Source organism: Podarcis gaigeae, assembly GCF_964106915.1.
Source record: "Podarcis gaigeae genome assembly, chromosome: 16".
Taxonomy (NCBI): domain Eukaryota; kingdom Metazoa; phylum Chordata; class Lepidosauria; order Squamata; family Lacertidae; genus Podarcis; species Podarcis gaigeae.
This window is the reverse complement of record NC_139693.1, coordinates 8,004,533-8,020,097: the sequence shown is the minus strand read 5'-3', so window position 1 is coordinate 8,020,097 and position 15,565 is coordinate 8,004,533. Positions and strand designations below refer to the sequence as shown.

Sequence of the window (15,565 nt, the reverse complement as noted above, 5' to 3'; positions counted from 1 at the left end):
AGAGAAGGCAATTTAGGCTGCTCCTCCCTTCCGCCTCCCGTGGCTGTGGAGAACTTCTTAATCAGCGCCCCAAGGGCCATCAGTTACCTCTAGCAACCATCCGCCCCTGGCTGCCTTTTGGCCTGATTCCAGGCAAATTAAGATGCAAAGCCCTTAGCAGCACTCTCTGAATTGCGCCTCTGGAGGGCTTCTTCGAAGGGCCATATTCAAGACATTCTAGAAGTGGTTGACCCATGGGAGATCTCACGCCGCGTTCCTCCCGACGGGTAGTTTTTGTTTCTTTCTCCACGGGAAGCGTTTTAACTAAGCAAGTTTTCTAAAGGGGAGGCGGCCGTCCTTCATTCAAGGAGCTCCTTCCCACACGGCCCTCTGTCGACAAGTGGAATGGTTTCAACACCGCCGGTTCGGCTTTGAAGCACGCAGAACTTTCCCCTGCTCTTGACAGCCCTCCCGATGGGGGGCGGGCCCATGTCAAGTCTTGAACGAAACGTGGCGCTCCCTTGGACCGGGAGAACTGGGTTTGCAGATTTTGACCCTAATGTGTCGGCTCGGGTCAAATCCCACTGTTTATGTATTGAGCCGGGTGGGAAACGGAGGCGAGTGACAGACCCTCGTACGAAGGCGAGCGAGGAGAGAGCCATGCATAAAATGATGCACGCTGAGGAGAAAGCAGACAGGGATAGATTTTTCCTCCTTCCCATCCCATCCATTGGGGTCATCCAAGGAAACTGGTGGAAAATTCAGGATAGATGAAAGGAATAATAATAATAGGTAAAGGTACCCCTTCCCGTACGGGCCAGTCGTGTCCGACTCTAGGGTTGTGCGCCCATCTCACTTAAGAGGCCGGGGGCCAGCGCTGTCCGGAGACACTTCCAGGTCACGTGGCCAGCGTGACGAAGCTGCTCTGGCGAGCCAGCACCAGCACAGCGCACGGAAACGTCGTTTACCTTCCCGCTATAGAGCGGTACCTATTTATCTACTTGCACTTAAGAGTGCTTTTGAACTGCTAAGTGGGCAGGAGCTGGACCGAAAGACGGGAGCTCACCCCGCCGCGGGGATTCGAACCGCTGACCATACGATCGGCAAGTCCTAGGCGCTGAGGTTTTACCCACAGCGTCACCCGTAATAATAATAAATTTTATTTATACCCCTCCCTCCCCAGCCAAGACCGGGCTCAGGGTGGCTAACAACCAATAATAAAAACAAGTTGATTAAAATACAATTTAAAAAACAACATAAAAAAAAACATTAAAACATTAGGATGCAGTCCCTTCACAGGAGGAGAAAGGAAAAAGAAAGAGGGGGAGGGAATCAAACTGATTCTAAGCCATAGGCTAGGTGGAACAACTCTGTCTTACAGGAAAGCGTTGGCACAAAGTTAAACTGTGGAATTTGCAACTTTAAACCTGGTTTAGTGATGGCCACTGACTTTGATGTCTTTAAAAGACAAAGCTCATGGAGGATGAAGTGATCGCCGGTTGCTAGCCATGATGACTATAGTGGAACTGCTGGGGGCCTCTGAAGACCAGTCACTGGGGATCACAAGTGGCTGGCCACTGTGGAAACAAGAGGCTGGCTGGATCAGCCTTTGGCCTGATCCTGCGGGGCTCTTCTTATGAGCTTATGACCTGTGTTCTGGGCCTGATCCTTGCATGTAAAGATGCGTCCCTCGCTGTACGAGACGCCTGCTGATTTAGTAGCTTTTGTGGCTGGCAGTGTGCCGTAAATCTAATTTTCCTTTTCTTTCTTTCTCTCTCTCCCCACTCCCCACTTCTCCTTCCTGCCTTCCCCAATGCAGGTGTTTTGCAACTCTTGCAGTCTCGGACTTCACGCAAGTTCCTGGCTTGCCGCCTCACGCCTGACATGGAGACCAAGCTGCTCTTCATGACCTCCCGGGTAACACCTTTTTTTGGTTGCACTTTTGGGTATGCAGGCCTCCCAGAACAGTTTACAACAACCCATTATTATTAATATTTAACACTTACAGAGCAGGGGAAGATCTCAAAAGGGCACCGTAGCGTGCCAGTCTGTCAACCCCTGGCCTTATGTGGTTACCACGAATTCCGTCCCCTATTTCCCTTCCCATCTTCACCCCAACTGAGTTCATGCAGCTTGATGCTTATAGGACAGCCGCTACAGAGGAGTATAGCTCAGTTCTGGAGCACCTCTTTTGCAAACAGAGAGTCTCAGATTCAAATCCCTGGCATCTGTGGTTAAAAGGGGCTTAGGCAGCAGGCAAGGTGGAAGGCAGTCAGAGTAGATAAATAGTAGGCTAAATGGATTAATGGTATGAGTCAGTATATGGCAGCTTCCTGAAGCCTGATAATCATCTGCTTCCTCATCTACAGTGTGATAGGAATTTTATGGTCTTAGATATATGGTAATGTTCATAAGTGTACCAACCAAGGACATAGATAGATCAGCACAGGAAGGCCAACCTGGAACCATTTTGATTCCTAAACTGACCAAATCTTTTCTCTGCAAGGTCAAAATGGAAAACCCTCCCCATTGTCTTTTCCTTCACAAATCCTGTCTTAAGGGTATGTCTGTGTTTGAATAGGGTGTGAGCCTGTGACCTGGCCCAGGAACTAAGTATTTATCATTACAAAAGACTGGCCAGGCTACCCAGGGTATCCAATCAAATAACCTGCCAGACAGGAGATAAACAACAACAGGAGAAAAACAATATTAAAATTTCTGTTTTAGACCACCTTTTCTGTGATGTAGGTGTGATGTGTCTGAGGGGTGGTCTTAGGTTACACCCCTTCTGTGATGTATGTATGGTGTTTCTGGGGGTGGTCTTGATGTACAGGGTGGCAATTTCAAAAGTCTTTATAAGGCCTTGCACACCATTTTTCTGGGTCCCTCCTCTCTCCTGCAAGTGAGGGGAGCACCCTGTTGCACAGTTGAATAAAGGCCAAGCCTACAGCCTGCTGTTTTGCTCCAAGTAATCCTGGTTGGTGTCTTTGTTTTTGTCCAAGGGAGCCCTCGGATTTTTCCGTTAACAACAGACACCAAAGGCAGTTCTGCTGTCGCGTTCACACTGACCAACCAAAAACGGTTTCCAAGCACTGCAGAGAATAAAACAGTGCCGGACATACACTGTTTTTCCAGGGAATAGCTGCAAAATTCCATTTTCCAATAGGCTGTGTGGTTGTTTTTTTTTTAAAAAAAATCAAATTCAAACTTTGTGCAAGTTTCTAGCCCTCATGGCTGGGAACTATTCATGGAATCGTTTGGATTATGCATGGTGAAAAACCAGGAAAGGTAGAAGGATGCCTGAATTAAGAGTTCAGGCGTTGATGGGCCCAATGGCATGGCACCTTCCGACCTCCCTCTCTCCCTCGTCTCCCTCCAGGTGCGCTTTGGCCAGCAGAAACGCTACCAAGACTGGTTCCAGCGGCAGTACCTCTCCACCCCGGACAGCCAGTCCCTGCGCTGCGACCTCATCCGCTACATCTGTGGGGTGGTCCACCCGTCCAACGAGGTGCTGAGCTCCGACATCCTCCCTCGCTGGGCCATCATTGGCTGGCTGCTCACCACCTGCACGGTAAGGAGGCTCACTGGGAACGAGAGCGCAGGCAACACCGAAGGGTTTCCTCCCAGGTTTTTCAAGCAGAGCTCTGTCCAACCGGAAGAGCTGTATGTGGGTGTTTGTGAACATTCTGCATCGCCCAGAGAGCACCTGTTGGCTGCCTTGCTGTCCCCAGCATCCTGTTCCCACAGTGGCCACCCAGGTAGCCCCAGTGGGAAACCCCCAATCCACCAACCTAGACGTCTCCGAAAGAAGATTAGACAAATTCGTGGATGGAAGGGCTCTTGATGACTATGGACTATGCTCTGCCCTCCACAGTTGGAGACAAAAGCACTTCTGAATATCAGTTGCTGGAAACCACAGGTGGAAAGAGCTGCTCTTAAGCTTGAATCTTGCTTGCATGTTTCGCATCACACCATCCACTTGGCCACTGTGAGAACAGGGTGCTGGACTAGATGGGTCCTTTTGGGCCTGATCCTGCAAGGCTGGCTTCCCCCAGCCATTCTGGGATACTTCCAACACATATAAAAACAGAATAAAACCCCAGACATTAAAAACTTCCCGATACAGAGCTGCCTTCAGATGTCTTCTAAAAGTTGTGTACGTATTTATTTCCTGGACTTCTGATGGGAGGGCATTCCAAAGGGCGGGCGCCACTACCAAGAAGGCCCTCTGCCTGCTTCCCTGTAACCTCACTTCTCGCAGTGAGGGAACCGCCAGAAAGCCCTCAGAGCCTTCTGAACGGTGGGGGTGGAGACACTCCTACAAGGTATACAGGGCCGAGGCCATTGGTAGCTTTAACAATGGCAAGAATAGACCTAGCGCTACTCACAGTAGACCCATTGAAATTAATGGACCTGCTTAGCTTGGGCCTATTAAATTTAATGGGCCTACTCTGATTAAAATGTGATTAGCTACAATCCAACACCGTTATTTTTTCTAAAACAACATACATTACTCAGACACCAACCCCCTCCTAGCTTTCCTTCAGAATCTCATTCCTCAAGGCGCTCTGGCCGTGATGCCCCAGGAAACGTTTCTGGACCCTGCTACTCGTTTCTGTAATCGCCCTGTTCTTTTAAAGTGAGGTTTGTGTCTGGGAAGCCAAGAACAACACCGTTGAGACCAGCTGCTGCAAAAAATAGTAATAATGTGGTGATAATAATCTCAGCAATAATAGATTTCCAAGAAATTCAAGAGCGGGTATTTTTAGCTCTCCAAATCCAACCGGTGTTATTTATTTGCTTTAACGCAGCAGAGATGTCTAACCTGGGCCTAGCACCTTACAAGGGCTGCATTGATACCTGCGATGGGGTCCAGCTGCAAATGCATCTCTGCCCTCACCTGAACGAGCCAGTTTCCATTCAGGGTACACCAGGAAAGCCTTCCTGGATCAGGCCAGGCCCATCTAGTCCAGCATCCTGTTCTCACCGCAGCAAGCCAAGTGCCCAAATGCAATATTTTCCAGTTTTGGGTTAAACCACAGAGCCTAGGATTTGCCGATCAGAAGGTCGGCGGTTTAAATCCCCGCGACGGGGTGAGCTCCCATTGCTCAGTCCCAGCTCCTGCCAACCTAGCAGTTCAAAAGCACGTCAAAGTGCAAGTAGATAAATTGGTACCGCTCCGGCGGGAAGGTAAACGGTGTTTCCGTGCGCTGCTCTGGTTCGCCAGAAGCGGCTTAGTCATGCTGGCCACGTGACCCGGAAGCTGTACGCCGGCTCCCTCGGCCAGTAAAGCGAGATGAGCGCTGCAACCCCAGAGTCGGTCACGACTGGACCTAATGGTCAGGGGTCCCTTTACCTTTACCTAAGTGCTGTGGACGCCCCTACTTTTGAAAACGTTGATCTCTGCGGTAGTTTTCATTATGTCGACGGTGCCGCCGTACCCTTCAACATTTCCCAGAGCAAAACCGGGACATGCGTCTTCCGGGCCTCGCTCCCGCACAGATCACATGACCCGCACGAGAGCACAGTGCATTTGGGGGCGCCACAATCTCATTTTTTGGGGAGCCCCCCAAAAACAGGATGTCCCAGAGAGTTGATGGGTGTGTGTTGCCCCTGTGGTCCGTGGACCACCAGTTCGAAAGCACTGCCCCAATGGGAAGCTCACCGGCGGAATCGAACGCAAGGATGCCTTTCCTTTCGGTGGTTTCCCGCAACCGGCATTCATGGCCACAACACTGCCTCTGGCAGTGGAGGTAGAAGATAGCCATCGTGGCCTGTAGCCCTTGGCAGTGTTGCCCTCCATGAAGCCGTCCGAGTTGGTAGCCATTGCCGCCTCCTGCGGGCGAGGGGGGCGGGGAGAGACGTGGCCATCACCTGGCTCTGCCAGTGGCAGATCTGTTGTCTTGTCCCCTCTTGTTCGCTCGCTCTCACACATGCACACATTAACATTCCCAGCCCCTCTGACTCTGCCGCTTAATTGCCACTGGCTTCCCAGCTAATTAAGGTCTGCAGCCTGGCTTGACTCGCCGACAGCGCAGACCACATTTCATTTGCCTGATGGTTATTGGAAAGGACGGAGGCGAGGCAGCTAATGAACAAAGGGAATTAAAAGCTGGGGCTTTGGAACGGCCTCTCTAAACAAGTTTGGCAGGGCGCTGCTTCTAGGGGAGAGGCGAAGACCGCCCAGAGTGGCATGGCGCAACCCAGTCAGATGGGCGGGGTACAAATAATAAAATTATTATTATTATTAAGGGTTTTTTTCTGGAAACCCCCTTGCAAACCTGTAGAGCTGCAGGGGTTCGTAGAAGGAAGGGAAGGGTCTTGTTTTCCCTGCATAAGGCATTTCCTCGTTTCCTTAACGGGAGGCGAGATATCCCTAATAAACTGCCTCTCTCCCAGGGAAATTAGCGGGTGGGTTTCCTGCTATGTTTATGAGCAGGTTGCCGTTTCTGAGGCTTTGAAATAAGGTTCCCCTCTTCCAAATCAAATCAAATTGGCTGCCGACTTTGGCTGTAGCCTCTTGACCTCGGCCACTCGCTCGAGTCACTTGATGACGATTTAGCCGCAGAAACCTCATGCTCTCCGCTGTTGCAGTCGTCCTGTTTGAGGACACCTGCCACACTGCCCCTCTGCTCTAGAATGCCATCGCAGACTGTTTGAGCAGAGTGCACTTTTGGCAGCCCCGCTACAGGAGAGCTCTCCGATATTCCATTTCACAGATCTGGAACCTGAAGCCGAGAAGTCGCAGGTGCTAGTTTACAGCTGCCCAGCGTGCCTGGAGCCCAGCAAGGATTTAATCGCCAGGCCCATGTTCCCTCGGAAGTCCAGTGGTCAAGCCACTGAGCTGCCTGGAAGGGGCTCCATGGCTCCATCTGTGGGGCGTTGCATGACCTTAGAAGGCTCTTAACGATTGGGCACCAGAAAGCCACAAGGGTCGGCTAACCCCTCATGTCACCAGCCGATCTCTGAGGTCGGGTCGTCGTTATTGGCCCCGTACACGGCTCTGATCTGCTGTGTGCTTAGTATTGTGGTCCCACTTGGATGAAACTCCCTTCTAGCTTAGGTCAGGCAGGTCCCCTCTCTCTGTTGAACTTCTGACGCCTACTAAACACTTTAAAATTCTTGGTACAGTGGTACATCAGGTTAAGTACTTAATTCGTTCCGGAGGTCCGTTCTTAACCTGAAACTGTTCTTAACCTGAAGCACCACTTTAGCTAATGGGGCCTCCTGCTGCCGCCGCGCCGCCGGAGCATAATTTCTGTTCTCATCCTGAAGCAAAGTTCTTAACCTGAAGCCCTATTTCTGGGTTAGCGGATTCTGTAACTTGAAGCGTTTGTAACCTGAAGCGTATGTAACCTGAGGTACCACTGTACTTTGGTAAACCACTTGGAAACCATTGTGGTTAAGTGGTATATCAGTTGTTTAAATAAAAATAAATAGATTTAGTCACCAGGCAGAGATATTCTGTGTGATAGTTTTGAATATTTCCAGCCCTTACAGGCCTCACTCCTGTCCAGTTTTTGGGGATGAGGCTGCCCTTGATTCCTGCCAACTCTGGTTTTTCTGTGGAAAGCAGCCCAGTTTGCTCAAGAGTAGATTTTTTCCCCCTTGGAAACAAAAGACTCACTTATATGTGAATAGCCACCTTTCTCAGTGCCGTTCGGAGGTGTGTGTCTCCCCTCCTCCAACTCCTTATTCCTGCACTGTTTATTTTACTTATTCCATTCGGTCGCTTCCCCCCATCCATTGATCCTCTGAGCGGCTTAACAAAACTTCAATAAAACGTATGAGAAATAAATAAATTAGAACAATACCATCCGTAGAAATAACCACATTAAAAAAAGTATGAAAAATCGACAGCACAAGCAATGCAGGATCCAGGATCTGTCTGAGATCATGTGAATGTGTGTGTGTGATGTCATGATGCCACCGTGCCTGACGCGATGACATCATCAGACATCGCCTGATGCATTCCCTTGAGCGTTGAGTCAGACTCGGTGACACAGTCCTCGCTGAGGGCATTTTAAATAAGTAAACCTCTTTCCCAACATTGCCGGAAAGGAGAGGGGCTTGTTTTGGCACCACTCATGAAAACTATTAAACCCTTTTTTTTAAAAAAAAATATTTATTAGAGTTTCAAACAAATCACAAAGATGAAAAAAAGAAAAGAACAAGATAAAACAAAAAAGAGTAGAAAATACAAAATACAAAGAAGTAAAACCAATTAAAAACAAATCAATCCTTCCATATCTTATTTTTCATTTGCTTGTTTCCCTGACCTCCTCACACCTCCCTTTTTTGTATTCTAGTTCAATAGTTGTTTCAGCAAATCCTTACCATTTTTTCCTTTATCTTAATAGTATATCTTAATATGATGTTAGGAATGTTAGAAGGATGTTGGAATGAAGTTATGTGGTTTTAGCAGTAATGTTACAAAGGGATATGTAAAAATGGATTGTTAACAGGTGAGAATGTAAATCTACAATATATTAAGAAAACTATTAAACCCTTTGAGCATTTTTTACTTTCACAAACTCTGAAGGTAACTCCGGTGTGGTTTCCCGAGGCCCAGGCTCTGCAGTCTTGGTGGCTGCCTCTAGGCAACTAGGGCTTAGCTCAGCTGGCAATTGGAGAAGGGTGAATAAGCGGCTACACATCCTTGTTCCGCAGCAGCATCACTTATCCTGAAACAGAAACAAGCCCTGTGGAATGTGTGCAAGTGTTGTCCCTGCCTCTCCAATAACTAACCGTAAAGTTGGCAAAAATTTACAAAAATTCATCTAAGTTATGCTGGAAATGTAAGAATAGCAAAACAACAACAATAAACCTATGGTTACGTGAAACATACTCAATAAACACACAAGACGTCAGCGGCTGTACTTTTGAATAAATAAGATATCCTATTCATTGTATCAATTGTAGATATTGGACTCTGTGAACAGACAGGTGGAATAGACACTTATACATGTATGGAGCTTATGCATGAACTGACTAGAGAATGAATTGATCCACTGGGTCTTCTGCTTTTTTCGTTGAACTTTATGAGACTTCCGTTGAGATCTACAATTGATACAATGAACAGTATACCATATTTATTCAAAAGTACAGCCGGTTATGTCTTGTGTGTTTATTGAAAATGTAAGGATATGTGGTGGTCATGTAAAGGGCTTCTGGGAAATGATATATAATGAATTGAAAAAAGATAACGTTTACTAAAAAACCAGAAGCCTTTTTACTAGGCTTAACAGGAGAAGAAATCCCAAGAGACCGAAACACTGTTCTTAATCCAAGTTGTTCATAAACTAAGCTATTCTTAAACTAAGGTACCACTGTATATGCAAGAAAAGAGGGTAAAATATGGAAACCAGCGGGGGGTGGGGGAAAGTGTGAGGGGTTTGTATATATATATACAAGTCCTGTATATATGAAAAACGTTTGGTGTGTATGGAAATAATGTGAATATAAAAAACTGAAAGGGGGAACAAAAGAACTAACAGTCTAGCTCTGCAGCCTCTCTTGGCTGGCCATAGAGGGGGAATTTAATCTCTGGGACCCAGGATTGCTTCCTCAGGCCCTCCACACTGTGCAGCTGATCTGGCAGGCTCAGGCGAAACAGGTGTCGCAATGTTCCAGTTTGTCTTCATACTCTCTCTTTCCCACCCCTTCCAGTCCAACGTAGCTGCATCCAACGCCAAGCTGGCCTTGTTCTACGACTGGCTATTCTTCAACCCCGAGAAGGACAGCATTATGAACATTGGTATGGAGAAACCCCTTCCTTTCTCTCTTCCTTGCGGCTGCTTGTGTCCCTTCTCCTCTCTCACACAACTAGGTTCCTGCCTCTTTCCAGCCCAATCTAGAACGGGAAGGTTGTTGCAATTGGCATCCAAGGGATGCGTAGCAAATGTTGTCACCTTCTCTAAATTATCATTATCAACATCATCCTTAAAAACAGCTATTATTATTATTATTATTATTATTATTATTATTATTATTATTATTATTTTATTAGGTATTTGTCTCTTTTGCCGTAAGAAGCCACCCAAAACAGCTTAAAAAGCCAAACATGACCCTCATCCCATCTGTGCTGTACATTTCAAGCGCTATGGTACCATGTTAACAACCATGACTCCCTCCCCCTGCAAAGAATCCTGGGAATTGTAGTTTAAGGGTGCTGAGAGTTGGTAGCAGACATGCGCCCCGTTCCCCTACAGTTCCCAGAGTTGCCTGGGAAGAGGGTTTGATTGTTAAGCCACTCTCGGAATTGTAGCTCCAGGAAGGGCATATACCATACTTTTCCGTGTATAAGACGAAAAGAATGTTCAAAAATTGAGGTCTTATACATGGATAGTTCAGAGTGGGGACGGGTGATTGGTAGCTGCTGTCAGTAGGAGATTGTCAGTGGTGGTTTTTCTGGTAATTGGCGGCTGCGATTGGCTGTTGTTGCGGCAATTGGGTGGGAGATTGGCGGCTGCTGGCGGCGAGCGGGCAGATGATTTTTGGCTTCTGCTACATGTGCTAGTGGTATCATTGGCCAGGCAGGTGAGCAATCCCCCCCCCTCCGAAAAAGTTCAACAACCCTGGGCAATCTCACCACATTTTCTTAATTTTGAGTCCCCCCCCAAAATACACGTCTTATACACAGAAAAGTACGGTACTTGCTTATCTAGTTCACTATTTTCATTCCATGTTGAAACTGATTATGTTTACCCTGTGCCCTAAATATTGATGTGAGCAAAACTGCCGGCCTTTTGTGCTTCTAATACAGGCAGCGGTGTTCAGAAAAGAATTAAGCCTTTATATTTGACTCCTCAAATGTAACGCCGGCTGTTCTTTTCCTTTGCAGAGCCAGCCATCCTAGTCATGCACCATTCTATGAAACCTCACCCGGCCATCACCGCCACTCTGCTGGACTTCATGTGTCGGGTAAGCCTTCACCCACCCCACCCCAGGGCATCTGACGGTAGTCAAGGCGATGTGTGGTCCACCCTTGGCCCCATTTCAAAGTCAGATCCCTAGTAAAGCGGTGACCTCTCGATTAGACTACATTTCCCATCAGCCCCAGCCAGCATGGCGAATGGTCAGGGGTGATGGGAGTTGTAGTCCAGCAACACCTGGCAGGCCACAGGTCCCCCATTAAAGCACCCACAGAGGTGCCCAGTGTGTCTCCATTATATATTTTCTCTTTTGCCGATGATGCTTCTCTTTTATCCTGTCCTAATATTCATCTCGGAGACTGAGGTCCAGCTCCCAGGGCCTTCTGGCGGTTCTCTCACTGCAGTAAGCGAAGTTACAGGGAACCAGGCAGAGGGCCTTCTGGGTAGTGGTGCCCGCCCTGCAGAACACCCTCCCTTCAGATATCAAGGAGATAAACAACTATACGACTTTGAGAAGACATCTGAAGGCAGCCAGACAGATGGCATATAAATTTATTGTTGTTAATAATAATAATAATAATAAATTTTATTTATATCCCGCCCTCCCCAGCCGAAGCCGGGCTCAGGGCGGCCAACAACACTAAAACAGTACAACATTTTAAAAACATTATAAAAAGTAATTAAAATAAAAATTGATGGCAACCATAAACTAAAGTTTTGTAAAGATTGCCAAAGGAGGGAGTCAGGCTGCGCCCTGACCGAAGGCCAGGTGGAACAGCTCTGTCTTGCAGGCCCTGCGGAAAGATGTCAAGTCCTGCAGGGCCCTTGTCTCTTGTGACAGAGCGTTCCACCAGGTTGGAGCCGCAGCCGAAAAAGCCCTGGCTCTAGTTGAGGCCAGCCTAACCTCTCTGTGGCCTGGGACCTTCAAGGTGTTTTTATTTGAAGACCGTAAGTTCCTCTGTGGGGCATACCAGGAGAGGCGGTCCCTTAGGTACGAGGGTCCTAGGCCGTATAGGGCTTTGAAGGTTAAAACCAGCACCTTAAACCTGATCCTGTACTCCACCGGGAGCCAGTGCAGCTGGTATAGCACTGGGTGAATGTGATCTCTAAGCGAAGACCCCGTAAGGAGTCTCGCTGCGGCATTCTGCACCCGCTGGAGTTTCTGGGTCAGTCTCAAGGGCAGCCCCACGTAGAGCGAGTTACAATAATCCAGTCTGGAGGTGACCGTCGCGTGGATCACAGTGGCTAGGTCAGGGCGAGAGAGGTAAGGAGCCAACTGCTTAGCTTGGCGGAGATGAAAAAATGCCGCCTTTGTTATAGCTGCAATCTGCGCCTCCATGGAGAGGGAGGTATCGATGATTACACCCAAACTCTTAACGGATGGTGCTGGCACTAATTGCACCCCCGCAAGAGATGGGAGTTGCCCCCTCAGTCCCATGTCGTCCCGTCCCAGCCAGAGGACCTCTGTCTTCGAAGGATTTAACTTCAACCGGCTCCCACGTAACCATCCAGCCACAGCCTCCAAGCATCTGATCAGTGTGTCTGGGGCCGAGTCCGGGTGGCCGTCCATCAACAGATAGAGTTGGGTGTCATCAGCATACTGATGGCAGCCCAAAACTCCGGACAAGCTGGGCGAGGGGGCGCATAAAGATGTTAAAAAGCATCGGGGAGAGTATTGCACCCTGGGGCACTCCACACACCAAGGAGTAGCGGGATGACAATTCCCCCCCAAGCGCCACCCTCTGTCCCCGACCAGAGAGAAACGAGCGCAGCCATTGAAGGACTGTGCCCTGGATCCCCACGTCGGCAAGGCGGTGGTCCAAGAGTTCGTGATCGACCATGTCGAAGGCTGCTGACAGGTCTAGAAGAATCTTGCTATTCTGTCCATCTGACTGGGTTGCTCCAGCCACTCCGGGCAGCTTCCAGCAGAATATAAAAAGCACAGCAAAACATCAGACGTTAAAAGCTTCCCGATACAGGGCTGCCTTCAGATGTCTTCTAAAAGTCAGATAGTTGTTTATTTCGTTGACATCTGATGGGAGGGCTTTCCACAGGGCAGGCATGACTACAGAGAAGGCCCTCTGCCTGGTTCCCTGTAACCTCACTTCTCTCAGGCAAGGAACCACCAGAAGTCCCTCAGAGCTGGACCTCAGTGTGCAGGCTGAACAATGGGTGAGGAGACTCCCCTTCAGGTATACAGGGCTGTTGAGGACTTTAAATGCCAGCACCAACACTCTGAATTGCACTCAGAAATGTACTGGGAGCCAATGTACGCCTTTCAGGACCCGTGTTACATGGTCCCAGCGGCCGCTCCCAGTCACCAGTCTTTGGCCTTTGAGATTTGTGTTGCCTTTGTGACACCACTTCGGTCGTCCACGATTCTACATGCAATCTTTGCTTTGCTTAATTGTTTTAATCAATGGCTGCTAGCCGTGATAGCTGTGCTCTGCCTCCATGGTCAGAGGGAGCGATGCTTTTGAAATAGCAGCAACTGGAAATCCAAGGAGGGGAGAGTTGTTCTTGTGCTCAGGTTCCTGCGTGACGGTTTCTCATCTGGTTGGCGAACGTGAGAACAGGATGCTGGACTAGTTGGGCACCTGGCCTGGGTTCTTCAGACGTTCTTTACTGGGGAGGTTGTAAAAAATCTCGTAAATAAAATGAATTTTTTCTCTCCTTCTTTTCAGATCATTCCTAATTTTTACCCCGCGTTGGAGGCCCACGTGCGGCAAGGAGTCTTCAACTCCCTCACCCACATCGTGGAGAAGCGAGTCCTGGCGTAAGGAGACGGCCAGTTTTCTGAGCTATTGGCACAGACATGAGACCCCAATCTCCCTGCCAGTCCTCAAGCCACCAGTTCCCTCCAGAGGCAGACTGCCTCTCTCAGCAAGGAACCTTAGGTTTCCACTGGGCCAGGGTTCCAACTGCTCCCTGCCTAACTTAATTAGACCCTGTGGATAGCTCAGTCGGTAGAGCATGAGATTCCTGATCTTGGGGGCCGTGAGTTCGAGCCCCACGTTCGGCAAAATATTCCTGAGTCATAGCGGGTTGGACTTGATGACCCCCGTGGTCCCTTTCAGTTCCATGATTCTAATGTTTTGCTGCGTTTATTTCTGGCAGGTGGATTTGATTTAAATCAAATCAATTTAAATCACTAGTCAGTAAGACTTCTTTTTTTACCGAAAGACATACCTGCTGGTATACTCTTAATATTTACAACCAGATGAAGGTTTCATTTTTCCAGAATAGCTTTTGCAGTTATATCAGAAATTACTGATTTGCTTATACTATTAGAAATACATAGACAGATAATTATGAAATTGTTGTGGGGTTTAATAAGTTAACTGTTTATATTTGGACAGCTTTTCTGCTGTACTTCATTGGAAGGAGAAAAACAATCATTTCCTTAAAAACAATTTAAACAATTTATTGAACTTAAACAGTAACATTATAGCATATGTATCCATGTTTGTTAACTGATGTGGTTAAACTTTTTTTTTAAAAACCCCCAGCTTAGACGGAGTTTCAGCACACATGAAAAACAAATCCTTATTTCCTGATGAATAGCCTTTGGACTATAACTTAAATAGAAAACTATCTTTAGAAAGATTTTTTCCTCCAAAAGCATTTTATTTTAAATATCCAATTTAAATTTAAAAAAAATTGTTTTAAATTTTAAAAATTGGGTTGGGTTTTTTGGGGGTTGTTTTTTTTTTTTAAAAAATCATTGATTTTTATTCACCCTGATTCCTGGGCTCCTTTGGGTGGAAAGGTGGGATATGAACGTAATAAATAAAGCATTGCATATTTCTTCACCACTATCACCCTCTGCTTTTTGCAGGCACCTGGCTCCTCTTTTTGACAACCCAAAGCTGGATAAAGAGCTTCGGGCCATGCTGAGAGAGAAATTTCCAGAGTTCTGCAGTTCCCCTTCGCCTCCCGTCGAAGGTAGAATCGAGGCAGATGGGTGGAGGGGGTGGGATTGTACGACACCTTCAGGGCTGCCTCAGCATAGTCTATCACATGGGTGTCAAACACAAGGCCCGCGGGCCAAATCCGTCCCACCAGACCTCGTCATGTGGCCCGTGTAGCCGCCGCCGGCCGCCAGCCTTCACCTTTTATTCTTGCTTTTTTGGGGGGGACACAAGAAAGCCGCCTCTTCAGCACATGCGCGGCGGCCTACAAGCCAGAGAACGTCTGCCCTCTAGCGGCGCCGGCCGTTCTACACAGGACACCTCCACTTTACATGTCCTTTACATAGTCCTACAGATACAACCGGCCCTTTGAGGGTGACCAAACTGCTGATGCGGCCCCCGATGAATTTGAGTTTGACACCCCTGGTCTATCAGCTCCCTAAGGAATTTCTAAGAAAGGCAGTCCGTCAGGGTTGCAGAGCCCGACTGCCAGCAGGCGACATGCCCAGTGTCTGGGGAATGATGGGAGTTGTAGTCCAGCAACATCCGGTAGGCGTTGAGTTCCCCGGCCAATCAGGGATCACGTATTAGATGTCGGGGCTGAAAGTTCCAGGCAGGAGCTATGCAGCTCTGTTGAAGCAAAACCATGTTGCACTAACCCAGGGGTCAGCGAACTTTTTCAGCAGGGGGCCGATCCACCGTCCCTCAGAGCATGTAGTGGGCCGGACTATATTTTGAAAATAGTGAACGAATTCCTATGCCCCACAAATAATCCAGAGATGCATTTTAAATAAAAGGTCA

The 15,565-nt window shown here is 48.0% G+C and overlaps 1 protein-coding gene across 2 annotated transcripts in view; it reads left to right on the top strand.

Annotated features, from left to right (window-relative positions):
- Nucleotides 1–15,565, top strand: part of INTS3 (integrator complex subunit 3) — a 94,066-nt gene that overhangs the window by 40,803 nt on the left and 37,698 nt on the right. For both annotated transcript variants that reach the window (XM_083715594.1, XM_083715595.1), the window contains exons 9-14: nt 1,799–1,896; nt 3,359–3,550; nt 9,649–9,736; nt 10,823–10,902; nt 13,538–13,629; nt 14,692–14,798. In XM_083715594.1, coding sequence (XP_083571720.1) covers nt 1,799–1,896; nt 3,359–3,550; nt 9,649–9,736; nt 10,823–10,902; nt 13,538–13,629; nt 14,692–14,798 — 657 coding nt within the window. The remainder of the gene's footprint in view (nt 1–1,798; nt 1,897–3,358; nt 3,551–9,648; nt 9,737–10,822; nt 10,903–13,537; nt 13,630–14,691; nt 14,799–15,565) is intronic.